Source organism: Alternaria ventricosa (assembly GCF_023758065.1).
Source record: "Alternaria ventricosa strain BMP 2768 chromosome Unknown scaffold_1, whole genome shotgun sequence".
NCBI lineage: Eukaryota > Fungi > Ascomycota > Dothideomycetes > Pleosporales > Pleosporaceae > Alternaria > Alternaria ventricosa.
The window spans coordinates 1,036,981-1,060,060 of record NW_026055681.1 but is presented as its reverse complement, the minus strand read 5'-3'; the positions used below and the strand labels follow the sequence as shown (position 1 = coordinate 1,060,060).

At 52.6% G+C, this 23,080-nt stretch overlaps 10 protein-coding genes and 1 non-coding gene across 11 annotated transcripts; 8 read left to right on the top strand and 3 right to left on the bottom strand.

Moving 5' to 3' along the window:
• Positions 1 to 401: 401 nt before the first annotated feature.
• J4E93_000358 (uncharacterized protein) lies at positions 402 to 1,002 on the top strand (the record flags this gene model as incomplete). Its single annotated transcript, XM_049338318.1, has 2 exons — positions 402 to 666; positions 725 to 1,002. The coding sequence occupies 2 exons, from the start codon at positions 402 to 404 to the stop codon at positions 1,000 to 1,002; spliced, it is 543 nt and encodes a 180-aa protein (XP_049204203.1).
• A 634-nt stretch (positions 1,003 to 1,636) lies between these two features.
• Positions 1,637 to 2,401, bottom strand: J4E93_000357 (uncharacterized protein; the record flags this gene model as incomplete). Its single annotated transcript, XM_049338317.1, has 1 exon — positions 1,637 to 2,401. One exon carries the CDS (start codon positions 2,399 to 2,401, stop codon positions 1,637 to 1,639), a length of 765 nt encoding a protein of 254 aa, XP_049204202.1.
• A 162-nt stretch (positions 2,402 to 2,563) lies between these two features.
• J4E93_000356 (uncharacterized protein) lies at positions 2,564 to 3,111 on the top strand (the record flags this gene model as incomplete). Its single annotated transcript, XM_049338316.1, has 3 exons — positions 2,564 to 2,782; positions 2,840 to 2,939; positions 2,987 to 3,111. 3 exons carry the CDS (start codon positions 2,564 to 2,566, stop codon positions 3,109 to 3,111), a joined length of 444 nt encoding a protein of 147 aa, XP_049204201.1.
• Positions 3,112 to 4,648: 1,537 nt separating this feature from the next.
• Positions 4,649 to 5,566, top strand: J4E93_000355 (uncharacterized protein; the record flags this gene model as incomplete). Its single annotated transcript, XM_049338315.1, has 2 exons — positions 4,649 to 4,722; positions 4,783 to 5,566. 2 exons carry the CDS (start codon positions 4,649 to 4,651, stop codon positions 5,564 to 5,566), a joined length of 858 nt encoding a protein of 285 aa, XP_049204200.1.
• Positions 5,567 to 6,247: 681 nt separating this feature from the next.
• Positions 6,248 to 7,134, top strand: SDS23 (cell separation during budding; the record flags this gene model as incomplete). The annotated part of the gene is made up of 2 exons (XM_049338314.1): positions 6,248 to 6,610; positions 6,658 to 7,134. The coding sequence occupies 2 exons, from the start codon at positions 6,248 to 6,250 to the stop codon at positions 7,132 to 7,134; spliced, it is 840 nt and encodes a 279-aa protein (XP_049204199.1).
• A 2,096-nt stretch (positions 7,135 to 9,230) lies between these two features.
• On the top strand, positions 9,231 to 9,984 carry RPL12 (60S ribosomal protein L12; the record flags this gene model as incomplete). The annotated part of the gene is made up of 3 exons (XM_049338313.1): positions 9,231 to 9,234; positions 9,391 to 9,507; positions 9,566 to 9,984. The coding sequence occupies 3 exons, from the start codon at positions 9,231 to 9,233 to the stop codon at positions 9,982 to 9,984; spliced, it is 540 nt and encodes a 179-aa protein (XP_049204198.1).
• Positions 9,985 to 10,490: 506 nt separating this feature from the next.
• J4E93_000352 (uncharacterized protein) lies at positions 10,491 to 11,778 on the top strand (the record flags this gene model as incomplete). Its single annotated transcript, XM_049338312.1, has 2 exons — positions 10,491 to 10,911; positions 10,988 to 11,778. 2 exons carry the CDS (start codon positions 10,491 to 10,493, stop codon positions 11,776 to 11,778), a joined length of 1,212 nt encoding a protein of 403 aa, XP_049204197.1.
• Positions 11,779 to 13,105: 1,327 nt separating this feature from the next.
• On the top strand, positions 13,106 to 14,947 carry J4E93_000351 (uncharacterized protein; the record flags this gene model as incomplete). Its single annotated transcript, XM_049338311.1, has 1 exon — positions 13,106 to 14,947. One exon carries the CDS (start codon positions 13,106 to 13,108, stop codon positions 14,945 to 14,947), a length of 1,842 nt encoding a protein of 613 aa, XP_049204196.1.
• Positions 14,948 to 15,427: 480 nt separating this feature from the next.
• J4E93_000350 (uncharacterized protein) lies at positions 15,428 to 15,997 on the bottom strand (the record flags this gene model as incomplete). Its single annotated transcript, XM_049338310.1, has 3 exons — positions 15,428 to 15,654; positions 15,775 to 15,873; positions 15,964 to 15,997. The coding sequence occupies 3 exons, from the start codon at positions 15,995 to 15,997 to the stop codon at positions 15,428 to 15,430; spliced, it is 360 nt and encodes a 119-aa protein (XP_049204195.1).
• Positions 15,998 to 19,124: 3,127 nt separating this feature from the next.
• J4E93_000349 lies at positions 19,125 to 19,214 on the top strand. Its single transcript has one exon. It is a non-coding gene; the product is annotated as a tRNA-Thr (tRNA).
• A 525-nt stretch (positions 19,215 to 19,739) lies between these two features.
• On the bottom strand, positions 19,740 to 22,832 carry J4E93_000348 (uncharacterized protein; the record flags this gene model as incomplete). The annotated part of the gene is made up of 2 exons (XM_049338309.1): positions 19,740 to 20,933; positions 20,994 to 22,832. 2 exons carry the CDS (start codon positions 22,830 to 22,832, stop codon positions 19,740 to 19,742), a joined length of 3,033 nt encoding a protein of 1,010 aa, XP_049204194.1.
• Between the last annotated feature and the right edge of the window lie 248 nt (positions 22,833 to 23,080).

Below are 23,080 nucleotides of genomic sequence, written 5' to 3'. Positions count from 1 at the left end.
CAGGTCAGGGTATCATTGGGACAGGAAAGAGCGAAAAGACGGGGTATCGACAATTGGCGGTGGGAGTGTCTTGTCGAGGGTCTCGCAGTCCTAAAGGGTGCATCGGCAAATGCTGGACGCGACGCGCTCGAGCGTGTTTTGCGCTTTCCCCGTCTCGGTAGATTGATTTTGGTGTGGCTGAGCACAGCCACACCCTGTCCCCGATCTCGTGGGATCATACATGCTGCATATTTTCGGGCCTATTCCGCATCCTGAGAATGTGAACTAACTGCGACTCACCCTACCACCGTCGGAATACCAGCAACCACGAACACGAAACCTCACCTCGAATCTCCGATAGATACAACGCGCGCGAACATTACCTCCCCGCCCTTCTCCCACATCCCCCCCGTCACACCATCATGGCCGACGACACGCGGAATACCGTCGATTTGAATGCGCTGCCACCAAAGCCCCGCGCGCCAGCAAACACTATGCCCGGAGGCACAGCGCATACAGCAGGCGGAGAAAAGACATCAGATGGCGGCCCTACATATATCGACGCAGTACGAAGTCTTGGGCCAGAGTACTACTTGAACTTCCACAAGCGACCTTGCGTACGAGACAGTCAATTGCAAGGACTAGCAGCTGGCTTTGCAGGAGGAAGTTTGGCCGCTATAATAGGGAGTACGTGACAGGACATTTCTACGTTGGACTGTAGGGCAATGCACTGACAGCACGACAGAGCCGGTCATCACATCATCCAACTGGGCCGTAGCAACCTGGTGTGGCGTCTCCGTCGTGTCCTACCAAGTATGCCAGTACTACAGATCCAAGGAAAAGGCCGGCATAAAACAAGCACAAGAGCTCATGGAGAAGAAGCGTGCGAGTATTGAGGCAAAGAAGGAGGCTCGGCGGAGGGCGAGGGAAGAGCAAGATCGACTGGAAATGGAGCGGAAGGCAGAAGAGGAGAGGAGAAAGAGCTGGAGTTATTGGTACCAGAAGAACGTCAAGTTCTGGTAGTGTTTCGCAGTCAGGGCGCTGGGGAACGGGCAATCTCACGTATAGTTGTGTATAAGAATATGTATGATATGTCCTGATGTGACACGAAATCGTATGAAACGATGTATGTGCTACTATTTGGCTTTGTTCATCTTGACAACATATCGCGCAACAAAACCTCCTCCGGGAGCTCGGTTTCTTTATCTACCCATACACTCCTGCGTCAACTCCCAACCCTACTCCACTCTTCCTCCAGCTGGCCAGGGTTATCTCCACTGTATCTCATCCATCACAACAACGGCCACGCGCAAAGTAACAACAGCTGCTGAGGCTGATCACTGTGTTGAACGCACCGAAACCGAAGCCTTCTTCTGGAAGCCAAACGTCTGGGATATCAAGCGTGTTACCACTACCGAACTATCGCTGCTCGTCACGAAGGCTTTTGACCTGGACGACAAGAAGACGCCAAAATAACGAAGGCTGACGCTCGCTCTCCTGCCTTACCAAAATCGAGTGGTCAAGTCGGCCCACCACAATCACTATCCTGATCGAAGGTCAACTCTGGTCGAGATGGACGCAAGGTTCGCTGCCCACGCTTCAACCCTCAGTTGAACCAAGTCCACTCGCGTTCTTGGTGCCAGGCACAGCTTCCTCCTCACTCTGTGTCTCGCCAGATTCTTACGATCACCAACTTTTCCCAACCCGCCTTCTTTCCGCTCGATCCTACCGTCTCCGCCATCCAGCCCGGACCCCAATCTCTTATCCGCTGTTTGACAGCTTCCGGCTTGTTCTGCGCGCACAATAGCACATATGCGACACCTCGATCCGAATTCAATAGTCCCGGTAGCTGCTCCAACATTCTATCGGTTACCACCATGCCATCCTCGCCTCCGGCGTACGACAGCTCTAGAAGGTACGAATCCTGTTCGAATGACATCGCTGTCTTTCCTTCCGGCACAGTGTTGTACTTGTCGTGGCTCGTCAGATCGGGCAACTCAGCTGGGACATATGGTGGATTGAATATGAAGACATCGACAGAGTGCGGTCGGATAGCACTTGCTAAGTCGCCGTTCACGACATCGATGAAGACCGAGCGTCCATTCTCCCGCTCTCTGATGGCATCGCGGACTGTTCGAGAAGCAGCTTTGCAGGCGAAGCTGTTTATATCAACCCCGAGTGTCAGCACATCGTGGCGACTGAATATGGTGCTTGCATTCGCAGCGACGAAGGCTAATACGACGCCTGATCCTACGCCCACTTCAAGCACCAATGGCGGGGTCGTTGAAGCATCGCCAAATCGCTCTTTCAGGTATGCGGTTTCCGACGCAGAAGAGAGCGTATCGAGTAACAGATATGAGTCTTCGGCTGGTTCGTACACGCGATCAAAACAGACGTGGGCTGTTGATGGTGTTGGCAGCATGGTTACGATTTTGTTTGAGATCGGAGGTGTCGGTGTGGGCCAATTGGAATGGAAGGAGCACCCTAGTCTAGAGTAGAGCCGAGGCTGAGGTCATCACTTCTTGAATGCATCACAGTTCCTCTGTCGCAATATTTTGAAGCTTCATCCGATTTTTGTGCCAGTATGAGAGCCTACACGCGGTTACTAGCTACAGCAACAGATGCAGGAGCATCTAGACCCTTTAGGCCAGCACCTGCTGCCTTGTTGCCGCCAATACCGCTTTACCGTCGCCTGCTACGCTCACATAGGAAAAGGCTGGGCGTGGAAGAGCGACTACTTGGTGACATGTACGTCAAGGCCGAGTTCAGAGCGCACAGGGACATCGACAACCCCGTGCAAATAGTGAGTTGCGATCAATTCAGGGTGATGGCTATGCATCACAGTTTCTGACATGGACAGATCGGATTTTTATCGGAATGGCAAACATATTGTCAAATGCTCGAAGGAGATTCATGGAAGGAAGCCAAGATGGACAAAGCAAAGATTGACAAGATGAGCGGTAGGTTTACCAACATGTGTAAACGTTGCCTACTGACTGGATCATAGATCAACAAATTGGTCAGCTGTACGAGCTCATGCAACAAATCAAGAACCAGGCTCAGGAGGACGCCGATGCCGAAGAAAAGCGTGTGGTTGACTTGCTTGACAAGAAGGATCCCAAAGAACAGTGATCGCGCCACGCGTTGATCACAACCTGGAATTCAACAACAATCAAGGGGCAAACGTGGCAGACTTCACTCCCAACGATGAATGCGTAAACACGAAAAGCCACGATGCTTCACATCGCACTCCAGGATGTACTATATATATCAGCAATATCAGATCAGTCTCCAGTGTCCTCTACGCCCGCGTCTGTCGCTCCATGATCGCACTCCTTCAAAGAGTCCTCGCTTCACGGTTTGCAGCTCTCCTCAGCCCATCGCAGCTATCAACGCCTTTTCCTGGCCTAATCATATCTTGCTGAGGGTGGTACACTATCAATACTCGACCTGTGTCGTCTGACTACCCAAGATCTACACCTTGTGCAACTTCTCCATCTGTCCGACATGTGCGGCTGCACTCTATACGACTCGCCAACATGCGGTCATTCCTGGATCTCCATGAGCCAACCTTGCGGCTTCCTTTCTGATCTCCTGAATTGCCCCAACCGCCAAACCTATCAGACACTAATTGCACCGCCATACACCTGTCCTATTTGCAACGGCGGATTTGCAGATCGAGAGACAATTGAAATGGTTCAGGGACCTTGGGGTTGTAACCAGATGCTTCGAAACCACGTTGGCGGCAACTACGCGATCCCGGGTCAGTGGGGCAGCGCACCGTTCATGTCTGGTGGGTGGGGAGGCCCAGCGATCACTTCTGGACCCATGTCTGGTGCTTTGATTCCCATGAATCAGGGCTTTACCTATGACCACCGCCTCACTGGCCCCTATGGCCCTCAAAGCATGATATCGCATGCTCCAATGATCACGAACGGACCGATGATGGGCGGTTCAGCGATGGTTATGAATGAACCGATGATGTACGATACCGGATTTGGTGCCTACGATGATGGCTATGCCAGCGACTGCAACGGATACCACGATGGCAGGCGAAAGAGAAGGAGGCATAAGAGCCATTACAAGTACAAGTATACAGACAAGCCCGCGACCAACTGTACGGTTATGTAGACTGTTGGGCTGTCATGGTGTATGAGATATTGCAGGGGGGCTGTGTGTATACAGGATGTTGCAGCTGTTTCATTATTTGGGCATAAATAACGTGGTAGCAGAATTGAAGCACGTTTCTGAGATAGTTCGCAGGACAGCCAGGTGAAGAGGCGATAGTGAAGCAACCACTGCCCTGGTAGCGAATCAGCGGCTCGGTAAATTTTAGGGCAAGAAGACCCTGCGTCAAGAAACACCTAGCCAACGGCCAGAGGCCCCAAGAATGAGGCGGCGACACTATCTCAAAGTCGACTCCAGTCAGTGTAAATTACACATCTAAGCTGACTGTCGATCGCATAAAGACATCTAATCTGTTACAAGAAGGCGTGATCAGCATCTTTGCCCTTGCTTTGTTTGAAGCGCTACCAGTCCGTCGGCTACGTCATTCGTCACGGGGCCCGGGCTCCTTGTAACCAGACTTCCTAAAACATTACCGTACTTCTCCTGAGCCATCCACCACTCACAGAACATAGCAAGAACCAATCCAGACCATACAATCACAATGGCAACCAACGCGCCCACCTTGATCAACCTGCCGCCTCCGCCGTCTGGCGACGAGACGCCTGGTGATGCTCCGTAAGGCATATGCGCTTGGTGGGGTTCATTGTCATAGTCGGACTGACGCTGTATACACAGAGGTACCCCGAACTCGGTCACCACGACCATGTCTGAGCTCTCGACTGTCGCCATCAAAGACGGACATCGCGGTCACTTCCCTCACCACCGGAATCCTGCTGAAGCTGAGCGTGCCGACCGCATCTCGCGCCTGGCCGGTCTCGAGCGCGTTGCAGTGTCGGGCCGCACTCCCCAAGGACTCAACCCAGGCAGCGCCGCCAATCCTCCCCCAGGCTACTTTGACGCAAACAACCAGCCGCAGCTCTTCCGTGAGCGCAGCACGGTTGGTAGTGCCAGCGCAACCGGATCCGTTGGCGGTCGCACGACGTGGGCAAGTGGCAGCGATGTCTACGAGCCGGACCGCATGAGCGAGGACCAGGACATGGACACATCAAGCATCGGGGGCTTCAGTGACGAAGCCGCCTCTCTTGTTGGTTTCGGCGAGGGTGCGCGCACACCAGCTCGGCAGCATAGTCAACTCGGCAGCCCTGCTGTTGGAAAGGCAAGCGCTCTGCCGGGCTACTTGCGAGAACAGACGCCGACCAGTCCAATGTCCGGTGTCAGCGTGCCTGTCAGTTCTGGTTCCACGCAGACCATGTCCAGCACGGAGCAACAGAAGAAGGAAGCACGCATGATGAACGGCATGACCTACGATGACAACGTCGTCGACACAGCGAGCCATGCGCCCCCCGCCAGTGGCCGTGATGGAGACTCTACTTCAGGGGACGCCATTCGCGAGCGCATGGCGCAGCGTCAAGCTGACAAAGATGCTGGCATGGACTATGAGCAGCAGAAGGACGCTTAGGGAAATGTTTCTTGTTTCACTCGAGTCATGCTTTGAGGCGGGCGTTGGGCAAAACCTGAGTGATGGGTCACGGAAGGCTATTCCTTGACAATTGTTCAGGATGTTAGTATGGGCGGAAATCAACCAGCCCGAGGGCTGCGTACAAGAGTTTTTTTTTATGAATGCAATGCTACTATGATTGACCACCGCTTAGAGCCTTGGACCCCTTGCGCGATTGGCATGCTTCCCCGGTTTCTCAGTACTTCAGTATGACGTCGAGCACGCGATTGAATGGCTTGGAGCGCCCCTCCGCCGCCGTCACTCGCGGACGCGTCTGTAACCCCGCAAGGCTGTGTCAGTCGATGCGCAATCATGGGCGACACGGTTGATAGTAATGGTATGCAGCGAATCACACCCCGCATTTTGGCTGCAGCTTGCGGCCCAAGTGCCCTGACCAGGCAGGAGACGATCTTCTGGGCTCTGCATCTGCAGGCAAGCCCTCCCCACCTCATTGCACTTCACATGCCGCAAACACAGTCCAGCCCAACTTGAAGCTGCAAGCCGCGCGACTGCTCGTCTCCTTGCGACAAGACCATTTAGAGCATCTAGCCATCACGCGCATTCAAATACATACCCACCCACGCGTTCCGATAAACACTTTGTGTGGAGCCCCGCATACCCCAAAACATAGCCGCCGTCACCATGGCAGACCACGACACCACGGACGCTATTGACGTCAAGGACACGCCCCTCAACAGCTCCGTATCTTCCATCGGCCGCACACCTCCGACTGCGCTCAAATTGGGCTCCAGCCCCAGCCCGGCATCGTCCCACCGTTCGAGCTTCGCGGAGCACATGCGAGGAACGCCCACATCACCACGCGCGTCACGGCAGCCTTCGCTGACACAGCAAGCGCTACAAGACCTCCTCAACAACCCTCCAACCAAGGGTGGTGATCCAAAGTTCCAGGGACGCGATTGGAAGACTGTCAGACTGGGAGAGATTGTCGATCCTGACCTGGTGAGGTTCGTCGAGTACGATACCAGCGTTGAGGATGCGACGAGCGTGGGTTATGTGCAGCTATCTTCATGCGCACGGGCTGATTTGCATAGATACTAGTCAAACATGGCGCCCCCAATGTCGTCCTCCTGCGCGAAGACGCAAACACACGGCATGCGACCGGGACCTTCGATTACAGCGACCTGAACGCGTACCTCCTCCTCGTAGTCGGCCTCGCGCATCCCGAAGAAGGCGACATCGCCTCGTTCGACGAGCTTGCACAGAAAGGAAGAGAAGGAAAGCCCATACCGCTCAAAGACGTAAAAGAGGTTGGTGGCAGAAAGGAGCCGTTGATTACTCTCGACGAGACAACGGATCTGTCCAAAGCCATAGAAGTCTTCGGAAGCGGTGTACATAGAGTGTTGGTCGCAGAAGAAGGCACATCGAACGTCAAGGGCATACTCACCCAACTAAGACTGGTGCAATTCTTCTGGGAGAACCGATCGAGCTTCCCAGGCGTAAACCAGCTGTACCCACAGCTAATCAAAGACCTGAACCTTGGATCCAAGACCGTTCTAGCCATCAAGTAAGCATAGCGCGGGTTCGCAGAAATCACAAAGCTGACTGGATGTTAGTGGAGATAAGCCTCTTGCGGCGGCTCTGGAGCTCATGAACAACGAAGGCGTGTCGTCACTCCCAGTCTTGGACGCACAAAACAACGTCATCGGCAACATATCCCATGTGGATGTTCGGGTAAGTCTCGTCTGTGCAGTTTCATGTTCCGCGACTAACCGCTGGTTCATAGCTCTTGACCAAATCCACATCTCTCCCGCTGCTTCGCTCATCCTGTATTCACTTCATATCTGTCATCTTGTCCGAACGGGGAGTAAATGACGGCAAAGACTCCTTCCCCGTGTTCCACGTCAACCCATTCAGTACCCTCGCACACACTGTGGCCAAGCTAGTCGCAACCCGCTCGCATCGCATGTGGGTCGTGGATGCGCCGTCTCCGGCGTCTTCAGGACCATCGACTCCGGCGATAACACCTGCGATTGTTGTCCCTCCTTCACCAATCACACCACTACCAGGGATGGCCGGCCCAACGCCCGTCAATTCCACTGCGCCGACCCACCTTGCTAGTACTGGAGCGGTTGCCCCAGCTATTTCTGCGTCAGCAATCTCTGCTATGCCAGGTGCCAGCTTATCTGGCAGATTAAGTGGCGTCATCAGTCTCACGGATATCTTAAATCTGTTCGCAAGAGCAAGTGGGCTCAACCCCCATGACCCCGACGAGGCGAGACGTGCTAGGCGCAGGTCTAGCTCTAGCAGCATGAGGCAGAGCATGGACAGCTCAAGGAGCGAAAGTGTGTCGGCTATCGCTGGGAGAAGGAGCAGCGTGAGTGAGAGGGAAAAGAATGCCCCCGCAGCTCAGGGATTGGGTATCTCCAGAGGACGAGGTGCGTGATCTTTGCTGAAGAAAGAGTCATCTTCTCGGAGAAATCAGTATTGAGGCATTTCGGACATAGCTATCGCTCTGTGGTATTGATAGGCGTTACCAGCGAGCTGTCGTTTCAGGTGGTCATAGAATAAATATTGCCAGCATAGGCTTACAGAAGTTGCGTGCTTGCGCGCGCGAGAAACAAAACAAAAATATGTATCAAAGCAACTCAGCATGCCCCATTGCATCATCCAACCTTCCTGAACAAGAGGCCGTCATGTATAGCGGATGGGGGAAGAGGCCATTTAAGGATTACGGTATCGACATTAGGCGAAGACTTGATAGCTTCGGGTTTTGACTCTCCCTGAACACATTCAGGCGCTGGTGTTTCGTCATCCTTCTTCTTCGGAGTGCCCTTGTCGTTTCCGGCTCGAGTCTATTCCACGGTGTTTAGAGTGTTTCCATGAGGTACAAAGTCATTCTGAATCACACATACAAGGAAGTCGATCTGATCTCTTATGCGAATTGCCTTCTCGCAGCGTCTGTGTATGTTTCTGTAGGAAGGCTGTATGACCATGGTTTGCTGTGTTGTGCTATCGTTCCCGTGGAAATTGGATATAGAGGCCGTTACGAGAAAGCAAGAAGACTATCTGTCCTTGAAAGGAAACATGATCCCAGGTTTTGTATTCGTACATACTGATTGCCAAGGTGGTGAAGTACTTGGTGTTTGTTGTCGTGCTGCTGTCGGTTGTGCACGTGCTGCTGGCTGGTGAACGTTTGGTATATGAAGGGGTTGAGAAACACGAATGAGATGTATCAGGATAAGGTCATGTCACTGCAGAATATAATCATGATGAGGGCATCTTCACATTGTCACATTGTTCTGGTATCGTGGATGGCGTGCCCAGGTGATGTGAAGCGTTTCGGTCATTGGTTTGAACGTGTGATATTGAAGCAAAAGAGCGACCATACATTGATATGAAATGGTCCTCTCGATGCGTTTTCAAGACCAACTCGCGTGGTGGTGGAACAAGATGTGAAGCAATGCAGCGTCGCCTGAGATGCCCGGGCGAGATGCAGGCTAGCTATCGCCTATCGGGGAAGGCGCTGCCAAGGCTCGCTTCTCTCACAGGTCGACCAATATTGCTCCCACCTCGAGAATCCGTCTCTCACGAACTTTCGAACCGACAAAATTAACGGCAGTCTCTCTTTACAACCAGAACCGATTGACTACCTCAAGCACTAGCCATGCGTGAGTATCATCCTTCTGGTCGGCTCTTACGAAGATGCGCGAAGTTTTTGAGTGGCTAGGACACCCAATGGAGGGTGTTTCTTGACACTCAGAGAATTCAAACATCTTCAACAGCCAGGCTTTCCTAGAAATCGCCATGCGCTTACATCCTCAAAGCTCCCAAGTTCGATCCCTCCGAGGTGAAGGTCATTCACCTCCGTGCGACCGGTGGTGAAGTCGGTGCCTCATCCGCGCTCGCCCCCAAGATCGGTCCCCTCGGTCTCTCGCCCAAGAGTAGGCAACGAACCCATCAACCAGCGCACATGCATGGAAATACTAACTTGCTATGCAGAGGTCGGTGAAGATATCGCCAAGGCCACTGGTGACTGGAAGGGTCTCCGTGTCACCGTCAAGTTGACCATCCAAAACCGTCAAGCCGCCGTTTCCGTCGTTCCCTCCGCTTCCTCCCTCGTTATCAAGGCCCTCAAGGAGCCTCCCCGGGACCGCAAGAAGGAGAAGAACATCAAGCACACCAAGAGCGTTCCCCTCGATGAGATCATCAGCATTGCCCGTACCATGCGCTTCAAGTCCATGGCCAAGTCTCTGCAGGGTACCGTTCTTGAGATCCTCGGAACTGCCTTCAGCACTGGCTGCAAGGTTGACGGCCGTAGCCCCAAGGATGTCTCTGACGACATCAAGGCTGGCGAGATTGAGAGTATGTTATACCCGGCAACTTGCGAAACTCAATCACTAACAAAGCGCAGTTCCTGAGGAGTAAGCGTTTGCATCAAGAAATGCTTGACGATCACGATGGAACGATACATGCCATAGAGGGTGCTACATAGCTGAATGAGGACAATGTCTCCCACCCAGAGTTACCCGTCCCGGGACCGGTGGAGTTTGCACAGCCGCGGCGTTTGGGATGTTTGATACCATACTACAAAAAGTGACCCTGGCATACGGCAATGATACAATGCATCATGTCGAATCAAAACGGTCTCATGCGTGTTGTGATAATCCCTTCGAACAGATCTTAAACTTGTGCCATGTTTCTCCCTTTCTGACAGACATCCGCTGTTTATTTCTATACCTTGATGGATACAGTGTGCTCTGTGGTATATGAAGCTGTCAATGCAAGATCGTCGTGCGTCGCAGCCTGGAAGTTCGGAGTTCCGCACTACACTTCCGCGATTCCGCGTCACCAGTCACTTCCTGACACCTGAACAACCAACACAATCGCTCGAACATGTCGGTCGAACGTCAACGCAAACCGTACAATGCGTCGGCGACGATCAGATGAGCTGCCACGATTCGTAGACGAAGCCAAGTCTCCCTCGTTCCGCCTGCGACGCCGCCACGCGTACTACTTCCTCGGCTTCTTCCTTATCTGCTGGATCCTCTATCCATCGCGCAAGACGACACCTCATACTGGAGATGCTATCAGGGTCAATTGGTCGAACTATGCGTACAGCGTGTACGCGACCGATAGCGCCGAACTATGCCACGCCGTAATGGTCCTGGACGCGCTCGCTCGATTCGGTAGCAAGGCAGATCGCGTCCTCTTCTACCCGGAGCGTTGGGACACAAAAGTAGACAGCGCTGAGGACCGAGACAGTCAACTACTCAACTTAGCGCGCGATGTTTACAAGGCAAAGCTTCATCCTATCAGGCTGCTTGAGGTAGCAGGCCGTACAGAAGGTATGCATTGCGCAAGTGCGCATCCGCCCGGCATATGAAGCGAGAATCTATAAGCACATGGCTAACCGCTTTTTAGGCGATTGGGTATGGGACAAGACCGTCACGAAGCTCATGGCCTTTGGTCTAGAGTACTACGACCGCATAATCGCTTTGGAGTCGCAGATCACGCTCCTCGACTCTCTCGATGAGCTGTTCCTCCTCCCTCCGACGCCAATAGCGATGGCACGGGCATACTGGACGGACAGCAAACCGTGGCCATTGTCGACGACGCTCATGGTTGTCAAACCTAGCCTTGACGAGCTTGCGAAGTTCAAGAACCGTATGGAAGGGGGTGGTGATAGCATGTTAGTCGAGATGCACAGATACGACATGGAGGTTCTCAACGAACGCTTTGAGGAGAGCGCGCTAGTACTTCCACATCGTCCTTACGCCCTTCGTACAGCAGAGTTCAGGCGCCACAATCATTCCGAGTATCTAGGCAGCGCTGATGAGACATGGGATGCTGAGAAGGTCTACAAGGAAGGGAAGATCATCCAGTTCAGCGACCTGCCGCTGCCTCCCCCGTCAGTCATGTGGTCAAAAGAGGCTTTGGAGGAGATGCAGCCCGACTGTGGCGGCAGCCCCGAGGGAACCTGCGCTGAGAGACGGATATGGAAGGGCTTATATGAGGATTTCAGAAAGAGGCGGAAGGACGTTTGCAAGCTGCTCAGCGTGCCAGCACCGGACTGGACCAAGATCAAAGGCGAGCTTCATCACGAGATTGTGACTGGGTCTGGTAGTATTGCACCGTTAGGCGAGGTTGCGTCTGTGTCTGTGTCTGGTCCTGGTTCTACTTCTGCTCCTGTTGCACTTACACATGAGAAATAGCTAGTCATTCATATCCGCAAATCCGTGTACCTGCATGTTGTTTAACATTTGACTCTCGCTTACGGCCCGATTGTAGTGTTCGCCAGCCCATGCCGAGCAAAATCTGAAACTGATGAGCAAACGGTGTACACGGTACGGTTATGCAATGACATGGCGGATAGGTATGGTAGCGTCATCTTGGAGGAGACCGTAGCAGTGCCGCCAGCCGTGGCTGTCGCATCAAGGCGCAAGCTGAAGCTTATTTGATTACTGGAAATAAAAGCGTCATGATTGGTACACTAGAACAGCCCATTACTACAGGCTTAGACAAGTGACCATATCCCCTCCACGCACCAACAACGCAGATTGAGTGATGAGACATGTCGACAGCCGATTGCTGTGCCTCATGCATCAGCCCGCACAGGCTCGCAGCTCGGAAGGAACAAGGACGGCGCCACGCGTTCGCGGATCCACCAAAACTTCCGAAGCGCCACCCTTCCAACTCGTCGCTGCATTCTTCATGACCATCATCACCGCCACTGCACTCGAATACGGGACTGTCACATCAGACTTCCCACATGCACACTCACCCCGGAATGTCAAGCTAAACTTGTCACAACAGAAAGAGCAGGTCATGGTAACACGAGACAAGCATGTCGGGGTACCAGCCGTTTGTTTTAGCGCGGATTCCGAGGATCCATTCGCGGTCGGGTGGTGGGGAACCCACTTTTTACTCTAGCCTCCTGCTCGGGGGCCGTCACGCCAACCCCAGCACTCGGTGCACGTTGTCAGCGCGCAGGGTTTACCATGGCTATATTCCAAGGCGTTGGCAAAGAGCGTAGTATCGAACTGGCGGCACACACTTCGTATATGCCCCCAAGGATGAGTAAAGAAGGTGGGGTACGTTGCAACACGGCAGCAGGCAGCAGCCACAGGAGAAATGCGGTACGGATGCGAGCGCGCGGGCGGCGCGGTCTGGTGAGAGCGGGAAAGGGTTGCAGCAGAGGCTGTCGAGAGCTAGCATATGCAGCAAGGCTGAGCAACTAACTGGCTCTGATATACCAGCTAAGGGGCACTTCCCGGTTAGTGCACCGCCCAGTCGCTGATCTGTGAGCTTGGGATGCGAATAGCCTAACCAGGATGGCAAAGCTGAACTACTCAATGCGAAATTGATAGATATCCTCCTTCCCTCCCCACGTTGTGAGTTTACTCCGGAGTCCACCGCCAACGCTGTTCGTCTTCACTACTAATGGTTGTTGGCCATTTATAACAACACAACAACCCACTCTCTTTCCGCAGTCGTTACTCCCAATCTCAATACAAGTAGCATCCTGACAGCTGAACAACCATGCGCGATTTCATCTTGGCCTCCGTGGTCACGGCCTCAGCCTTGTTCGCCGGACAAGCTGAAGCTGTCGCTGCAAACCCTCTCCCGAAACCCACAAACATTACCTGGGGCGACTCTGGCTGTTTCTCTTTTGGATCTGTCGCTCTCGATGCGCCGGATCATGAGGTACTCTCCGCTGCGTTCGACCGCGTTTCTAAGACCATCGCGGAGCTGAAGTGGATTCCGCAAGCCACCGAAGCCCCGGTCACATCGTTTCAGCCTTTTCCAACACCAACCGCTGCCTCAAGAAAGCGCAAGAGGCAGTACAGTGCACCACCCGGAAATTGCACAGGCACAATCACCAAGGTCAAAATTGACGTCTCCAATGCCCACGCTGAGCTTCAACATGGTGTTGATGAATCCTACACGCTCGACGTCGTAGCTGGCTCGGATACTGTCGATATCACAGCTGGAACTGTCTACGGCGCCCTCCACGCTCTCACCACGCTCCAGCAAATTGTGATCAACGATGGCTCGGGTAAGATGATCATCGAACAACCCGTCGCTGTCAAGGATGCGCCACTCTATCCGGTGCGCGGTATCATGATCGATACAGGCCGCAACTTCATTACCAAGGCCAAAATCTTTGAACAAATCGACGGAATGGCTCTTTCGAAGCTCAATGTTCTGCACTGGCATCTCATCGATTCGCAGTCCTGGGCCGTAGAGATCAATGCGTATCCCGAGATGACGGAGGACGCCTACTCAGCCAATGAAATCTTCACCCAAGATATGCTGAAGGAAGTCATCGCCTACGCCTCCGCACGTGGCGTACGCATCATTCCGGAAATTGATATGCCAGGACACGCCAGCTCCGGTTGGGCGCAAATCGATGAGTCCCTACTTACATGCCAACACAGCTGGTGGTCAAACGACAACTACGCACTGCACACAGGCGTAGAGCCCAACCCAGGTCAACTTGACGTCCTCAACAACAAGACCTACGAGGTGACAGCCAAAGTGTACAAGGAAATGACACAGGTCTTCCCGGACAACTGGTTCCACATTGGTGGTGACGAGCTCTTTGCAAACTGCAACAACTTCTCCACTGCAGCCCTCGCATTCTTCAACAGCGGCAAATCAATGGGCGATCTCTACCAAGTCTGGGTTGATCGCGCAATCCCCAACTTCCGTGCACAAGCCAACAAGACTTTCGTCATGTGGGAAGACGTCAAGCTTTCCGCTGACGTGGCCGCTACAGGTGTCGTACCCAAAGACGTCGTCCTACAAGCTTGGAACAACGGTCTTGACCACATCAGCAATCTTACCGGACAGGGTTACCGCGTTATTGTTTCCAGCTCCGATTTCATGTACCTGGACTGTGGATACGGAGGCTGGGTAGGCAACGACCAGAGGTACAACGTCATGGTCAACCCCAATGCGACAGACGGTTCAGCGAACTTCAACTGGGGCGGCGGCGGTGGCTCCTGGTGCGCACCATACAAGACATGGCAGCGCATCTACGACTACGACTTCACGCTCAACCTGACCGATACCCAAAAGGCGCTTGTACAAGGCGCTATCGCACCTCTCTGGTCCGAGCAAGTCGATTCAGTCGTCATTTCTCAGAAAATGTGGCCGCGCGCTGCTGCGCTTGCGGAACTTGTCTGGAGTGGAAACAAGGATGAGAATGGCAACAAGAGGACCACCGAACTGACGCAGCGTATTCTCAACTTCAGAGAGTATCTTGTTGCGGCCGGTGTACAGGCTAGTCCGCTGATGCCCAAGTACTGTCTTCAGCATCCACATGAGTGTGACCTGAATCTCGATCAGACCGTATTGCACGAAAACCCTGCTGCCTGAGAGGTGTAGCGCACTTCGTTTTAGCATCAGAATTGTGTTCAATTCTTCATTCTTTGTTCTATGGGTAGGGATTTCAGAAGATGGCTAGAAGGTTTTGGGTGAGAAGGGAGATGAAGGGTCGAGGCACGTTTGCATCTTCGTACATACCCACTTTGACTTCGAATACACGTCGTTTTTTAAGTACCCGTGTCCGCATGTGCAACTGCTTTGTGTTATGAATTGCGGGATATGTTCTATGAGACCCTCATACATGTCAGTAACGGGTGTTGGGGAAGTTTGACGTAATAGAAGCTTGCTATTAAGTGACTATTGCCAACCAGATCATGATATACCGTAACTCCGTTGCGCATTCATCTCGTGCACAAAGACTGTCTGCTCCTGCAGCACCATTACTCCTTCTGCAAAGGCGTTCATATTTTTCGGGTAACACTTTCACTAGCCTGCATTTGTTTTTTCCATTTGCCTCCGCCATTACATTGCTTACGGCGACTTGAGATCCTTGGCTGAAAGCACCTCATTGGCAGCTGCCATCTCGGGACTGGTAATCTCCTTCTTGCCTAGCGTGTGCGGGTCCGAGGAGTCTTCCGAACTGCCAAATGGCTTCTTCACTGCATCTTTGAGCTTGTCGGTGGTGGTCTTGTGGAGCGCATTATCGGTTTCGTCAGTGGATGTCGAGGTGGATGTCGATGTCTCTGGAACGATTGGCTCTGTAAAAACGTGTTAGCTTGTGTGTTGAGTATACATACGAGCGGTCCGGTAGGAAGTTGAGGTAAAGTGCCGGTGAGGCATATACACGAATAAACTTGACGGAATAGAGATTCACGAACCTTGAAATTGAAGGTCGATATTGTCATGCGAAGGCGCGGTGCTGTCGACAGAAGGGGAGGTGGTGCTGGTAGCCCCTGGTAGCCCATCCGTTGGAGGCTCTACAAATTGTTAGCATACATGCTCTTGTTCATGGCCAAACCAATGGCAACAAGACCGTTGAAGGATAGCGCAGGACTGGAAAAATATACCCTGGAATTGTGCCGACTGGTTGCTAGTAGCCATGGTTGATGTGATTGGTTAGGTAGAACTTGATCGACAAACTATGAAATTCGAGTGATGTTTTGGCGTATCGGACTTGCATCCGCGGGGAGGCTGGCATCGTGATATACAACAACCTTGCGCTACGTCACCGGCTGACAGTGCTTGTCGTGGCTGTCGCGTGCCCAGATGATTGGGAGTGGCCGAGGCGCAGCCGCCCCACTTATCCCGCCTTCTAGCGCTCCAGACCCTGACTGAACCCTGAACATCAGCACGGTTTGGGCCAAGTGCTCGTCAGAGGCGGGCTGTCGAGATCTAGAAAGGGACCTCGGGATCTGGATTTCTTTATGCGGAAAGAGGAGGGTGTCTGGAAGGATTATTTGATAGCCTTGGCTAGGGCTAGACGGCTTTCTAGATGATCCGGATCGTATGAAGCCCGTTCTCGTAGCGGAGACAAGGCAGACGAGCTTTTGTTTCTTCGTCCAACTCCACCAGCAACTGGTCTCTGCCTTGATGCGAGCTAGCCTCGACAAACCCTATCCTTTCAAACAACTTTCTTTCCTCATCAACAAGCCTTACCATTAAGCAAGAGACCGGATCCCTTTCTTTCGGTTTACCAGGCACGTCTCGCTGTAATTGATATGGCATGAAGAAGAGATTGCCGCTCGCGCTGTCATCGCTGAATGCAGTCTCGGTGACCAGGGGAGTGTCAAAGTGTAGCGAGGGAAAATCTCGCCAAGTCCCCTGACCGTTCATGTCGTTTGAACAAACCAATGCTCCGCCGACTACCACGGCCATATTTACGGGTGGACAATCGAATTGTTCACCTGCCCCATACACATGGACCTTTGGGCACAGTTTCATGGGCTTTAGTGAGCCACGCAAGTCCAACCATCCACTCGTCACTGCACCGGTTGTATCTTCCGTCGCGTATTGGAGAGAAACATCCTCGACTTGCACTAAACACTCTTCTTCTGGGCAATCCCTAAACCCTATAGGCCCATCAAGAGAAGCCCAGCTCCACGTAGGTGCTCTATATACCTGAGACCGGGAGGTACGTGGATCAGGCATGGTCATCCAAAATAGATGCGTTCGAAGACTCCTGCGCCACATGCCAGCGACGTAAGTGTCCCCATTGTGAGGCATTATATGTTTGGCGATACCGGAAAGCGCAATTAGCTTATCGCTTGGTACTGACAAATCCATATTTGTATAGTGACCAAGGACCTGCCGATACCAGAAGCTTAGATAGAAGTCCGCGGCGTTTGAGGCCTTTATTTGCCAGAGCTTCTTCATGTCATGACCTTGGCTTACACGTGATGAAATCCCCTCTGGGGACGTTTCACAAGCGCCAAGTTCCCGACACTCCCAGAATAGCTGATAGCGACAAAAGTGAAGGACCCGTGGCGCGAGAAGCCTCTCCTGGAAAACTCATCCCCTGCTATTAAGCTTTGCATCCAGTACGTGACGTTTCCACAAAATATCTTCGTGCAAGACATAATCCGCGGGTTGGGTATCCGGGTCCGCACGGCTAGTTTCAGCCTTAAAGCTGACGGTCCCGCAGAACTGAGGCTGACGGAACCGAAAAAGGCCTTCAGTGCTGTCGCTGGCATCCGCTGCAGACAGATTGCAATAGGAATTGAAATAGACTTTGTCCATCAAGCTGGCTTCACGGTACCAGTCCTGGTGTTCAGTTTCACCCTGGATAATGCAAAGGCTGTCCACCCATAGATACCGAATTCCAAGTCTTTTGGCTGCTTCTACTGCTTCTCGGAATGTTCTTGGTAGATCATCGATTTGGTATACTGGACAATGGCTTTTCGCCATGGCAGTGGTCAGCTGTATCAGCTTTGCGCTTCCCCAGCAATGACTGAGGGTGGCGTAGGGGCCCGACGGCGGCGTTTCTGCTGTATGTATGAGCCATACACAGCTGATCTCACTGTTGCAGTGTCCTAGATCTAACAGTCGCGTCGGATACCAGGAGTTCCTGTCGTTACTTGCGTTGCAGTCTCTGTGGTTTTGACTACAATCTTGCAGCCATTTGGCAGCCACCTGGAAGGCCGCATCTGAGCCTGTATTGTCAGTGGTGACACGGCCCAGTGGTGGTAATTCCGGGCTGCGTATGTAATCTGTGGTAACTTAGTTTCTGCCGGATTGTAAACGGCTAATCAACGTACCGATCTTTTTTTGTAGCGAAAAAGGGCTATGTTTTGGATACAACCTTGGAAAGCTTGGCAAGTCGTACCTTACACAGAAGCTAACTCCGTCCGTTCGGTATTGCGGAGTCATAACTATCTTAGTGACCCACGAAGACTCGGCGCCGGTATCGTCCACTAAGACTCCATCATGAGTTCGTGGTAGCGTGGCATAAAAGTATTCCTGTTCAGCCTTCGATAACCGACTTCAGACCAACACACATATATAGCATCCATTGGCTACCGACCTGAAAAGTGAGTCTCGTGTACGATGATGAAGTTCCTGATAACGAAGACATTAGTGTTGCTTCTTTTCAAGACTCATAATGTATATTGCTTGTCAGACTTACACTGAAGCTTCTCAGACTTACGCTGAAATCATATTCGACCTCTGGGTTATGCTTTGACTCGGCGTTCTTTGAAAACCACCATAGTATGCGATGCTGCGATAACGACGTTCTACAGAGCTCACAGAACATTGCGAGTTCACTGGGGGTCTGAGAACGGTGCTTGTAGCGCTTCTGTAGTTGCCTATATCTCGTAGAAGAGGAAACTGCAGGCTTGCGGCGTGGTCACCCCACCTTCCATTGCTCCATCTTCGTAAGTCTGCCTTATCGAGCACACATATGAGAAGAAAGACGCGTAAACACGAGTTTGTTTCCAACGAAGAGCTTGGATGTGAGCATAATACGACTTTGTTTAGTGGCATGAAGGTTTCGATTGATTCAATGGTTGATTTCCGAGGTCGTGTTGCAATGCTCGAGACGCCATACCCAGACCAGCATTAGCAGCGGAACCCCCAACCGAGCTTGCTTGAAAGATACGTAACCCCGCTGCGGCATTGCCCCACCATCAAATCGTTCGCAGCTGATGCATTCAGCCGCCTGGCCACATCCTCTAAACTCACAAACGTATGGTTATATCTTTTGTAATTTTCAATTTCGTCAACCACATCCGCCCGTTTAGCACAGTGGTACTGCGTCGCACTCGTAACGCAGCATATGTTCGATATGCGAAGATCCACGGTTCGATTCCGTGAACGGGCAAACCTCATTGTTTTTGAAGTTTGTAATGCCTGGTATATCGTGATGTATCTTCCGATTCGTTTTTGCGTACCCCTAGAGTAGTCAGCAATTGATTTTTTTTAGACAAAACAGGTTCGCGTAGGCTCGCTCTATGGTGCTCGGCAATACCATTGAAACAACTGGACTCAAGGATCGTGTGCTACGCAGAGGGAAAGGATGAAAGCGGCAGTCGGAAGCATGGAGGTGTGGCGGTGAGGCGAGCGCGGCTGCGGCCACGCTCAGAGGCGCTGGCTAGTCGAGGGTGGAAGAGGCATGCGTATTTAGGTACAGCTTTTGGGAAAAGAAGAGAAAATGTGTAGTCAAAGTTTGCTACCAAAGTCATTCTGCTTTCTCATGCAGTGTCACGACTCTTCGTGCACCTATCCGACGGGCCTCGTCCTCATGATTATGTGCTAGCTGCACCGAACGCATCAGTACACTCGGCATGAACAAACGCATCTCAATGTCGTGGTATTTTATCAAGACTATAGTACAGCAACACAGCTCCTATGCTGCTGCCTTTTGCGGCTTCCCACCAATCAGCGCCAAAATGTTGTCGAACAGACCCTGCGGTGGCGGAGGGACTGAGCCGTCATGCAGCACATTCTGCAGATCCTGCATATTGAAAACATGCTCGTCGCGCTCAATGTCTTGAGTAAGATCTTCAGAAACCAAGAGGTTCGCCAAAGGTCTACCGGCCTCTTCTTCTTCGTCTACTGGGTAGGCGATGGACCGCCTGCCGACGTGTTCCTCTGGCGGGGGAGTGGGCAGCTGTAACGATCCAGCGCTAGGAGTGATTGTCCTGAAGTACGATCTAGAGTCAAGAACAACGTAGCCCCCGCTTGTTCGGGAAGCGAGTCCGAGCGTGATGCTGAAACATGTATCTTTCCAAATTGCCTTCTGGTGCTCTGGACTGTGGATGGAGATCCTCGACGAAGTCCTCTTCTCGAATTGAGGAAGTGAGACGGCGAATGTACCATCGACTTCGTTGCAAGCTAGTCGAACGAGCGGTACGCGCTCCAGCCGTCCGATGCCAGGGGTTTCTATCGGGGCACTGTACGCGAGTGCGTCCGAAACCATGTCCCAGACAGTGATCGCATCAGCAACCACTACCAGATGTTGTCCAACAAATCCAAGGCCAGAAAGAGCTGTGACATCGATCTCTGTAAGTGATCGTCGAATGGTTGCAGAGTGGGTGTCGATCAGGTGCGTGACACCAGCATCTTCATCCAAATCCCAAGAGATTGAGACAGCAAGGACGGAGCCATCGGATGAAAAGGCTAGTCGGGAAGTGCGCGGTGGTAAAGATTGTTGCGAGCCTTCGGTAATGTCGAGCTTGTCATTGATCTCAACTGCCCGATCGAGTGACCAGGTGACTAGACCTTCCTGTTGAGCCCCACGAACGATGACTCCGTCGCGTGATCGTGTCTTGGGCCTCCAGATCCGTACGACATGGTCTTCACCAACAGTCGCGAAGCCCGGAGCAGCCGGATCAGCGACAAGATGGAACACTCGTCCGTTGCCGCATACGTCCTCGAAGAAGTGTGGAGCGTCGATGCGAGTTTCCAGCTTCCATTGCGCACTGGTCTTGTCGCGTCGCCAGATCTTGAGGTAGACTTCACGACGATTTAGACGTTCTTGCTCATTGAATTCTGGGATGCCTTCATTCAGATAGCGAGCATCTGATCGTGGCGGAACCCACTGCGAAAGGAGTAAAAGTCAGTGTGTGTGTCAAATGCGTCTTGTGCAGTTAGAACTTACCTCATCGATTGTGGCAAGCCATTCTCCATCGTGGCTGACTTGAATGTGCATGACTGTGGGTTCTTTGATCTGACCTCCATCTGGCGCGACATTTGGTTCAGTCGCGTTGTTGCGAGTGAGTGCCTGGCGCCCTTTAGCACGTTCGTTCGCGATATCATAAGTCTGTAAGTATGGCTCAGGCTTAAGACCTTCCTTCCGACGAGGTTGTGATGAAGGTACGGAAAAGAAGACTTCGGCTGGATTGGCTGGATTTACAGCCATGGGTACCGCATCAAAGAGGCCATGATACTTGCCAGACTTGGTGTCTTTGGGCTGTTGTTCGAAGTCGATTCGACGCGATTGGATGCCGATGATGTTCGTGCGGGCCTCGAGCTCGGTGGTAGAAAGAACGATGACGGAGTTGTTGGCCAGTGTCAATGCATAGGCTGAACCAGTAGGAGATACTACAACATTCTCAATAGCTGCAGAAAGATGAGGTAGGTGTTGAGGTTGTCCTGTGGCAAGCTGCCATATCGTAAGGACAGTCTCGTCGCCACCTGAGATGATGTAGTTGCCGTCCAAAGACCACTTGACAGACCCTACCGCGTCCCTGTGCCAATGGAGTCTCTTGGGCCTGAAGCTCGCGGCGTTGTCCGCTCCTTCCTTGTTGCTCTTCTCAATCGCAGCAAATGAGGCCAGAATGTCTTCAAAGAGAAGAATCACGCCAGTCTCCTCACCAACAGCAATGTCCAGTACATCTCTTTGGTTGCCGTTGTCTTGTTGCTCGCGGTGGTAAACGCTGAACGTGGTGATCTGCTTCGAGAACTTGAACTCGCGCCAAACATACTCAAAGTCCTCAAGAGCCGTCTTGCTGGCCTTTGCGCGCTTTCCAACGACGATAGAGTCAGTTGTAGCAGCTACAACATATTTGCCTTGTAAAAGCACCTGGAGACCGCGGATCGCAGAGCTTGCACCCAGCACTTGCTTGACTTCCTTCAGTTCCCGGGATTCTTGGCGCCGAGTACGAAGGACACGCACACTGATGGTATGGCGGCCTTCATCAACATCATGACAGTATACGAGGTCATCGTCGGCCTTGGCCTTGGAATCAGACCCAGGTGGGGAAATGACCGTCATGTGCTGGACTGTAGCACCAATGTTCCAACGGCCAGCCGTCTTGCCAGCCACCCAGTTCCACAGTATTATATGCCCGTTCGAGTACGCGGCGTACACGAGGTGAGGGTTCGCGGGTGATAGGGCATACGTTGTGAGGTTTCCTGTGTCGTCTTGGGAGAGCGTGTTGACAAGCAACGAGGTTTCGGTGGCATATACGCGTAGCGAATTGGAGTCGGCTATTATCAGATACTTTTCGTCGGGAGAGAAGACAGGATCGGCTGGTATGAACCATCCACCTTGAACCCGTGAGGAAATCCATCTCTCTGTCTTCTTGTTCTTTCTCTTCTTTACTATGGCTTCTGTCGCGGTGCCTGTCACTTCAGCCTCCATAATTCCATCGCGGTCTTGTCTGTTCTTTTCCTTTCGCTCCTTCTTGTCCTTCTTTTTCAGCGCAGACTTGGATAGTCCTGACTTGGCGAGCTTGCCATTGACTTCAGCCGGCTTCGTTGGGGTGTCGGTCGTCGCATCTTGGATCGCGCCGTTCGTTATCGGGGTTGCAGCCGATTGCTTCTTTGGCGTAGGCGTGCTCGTGGATTTGGGTACTGCATTGGTCGCGCCGTTTACAGGTTCGCCGTTGCGACCGTCAAGTTGCGCGGCGGCATCGCTCTTTCTCTGCTTCTTGGCCTTCTTCTGCGCCGCAGTTTCCTCGGCCTTCCTCTTCAGTTGTGGAGTCGCATCCGCCATACTGGCTGATTCTCGGTGGTGTTGGCGTGAGAAACCACGAATGTGGGCGACTGTCGTAAAGTGTCTGGAGTCGACATGTCGAAGGCTTCGAACTTTTTTGATGGACCTTGGCCCAAGCTTTTCACCGCCCGCGTCGCTAGCGCGCCCGCAACTTTCTTTGGCGTCCACCACGTCCAACACCACGAGAACCTCACCTTAACTTTACGCGCTCTCATAGCTACTGGGCTGTCGTCGCATAATCTCTCACA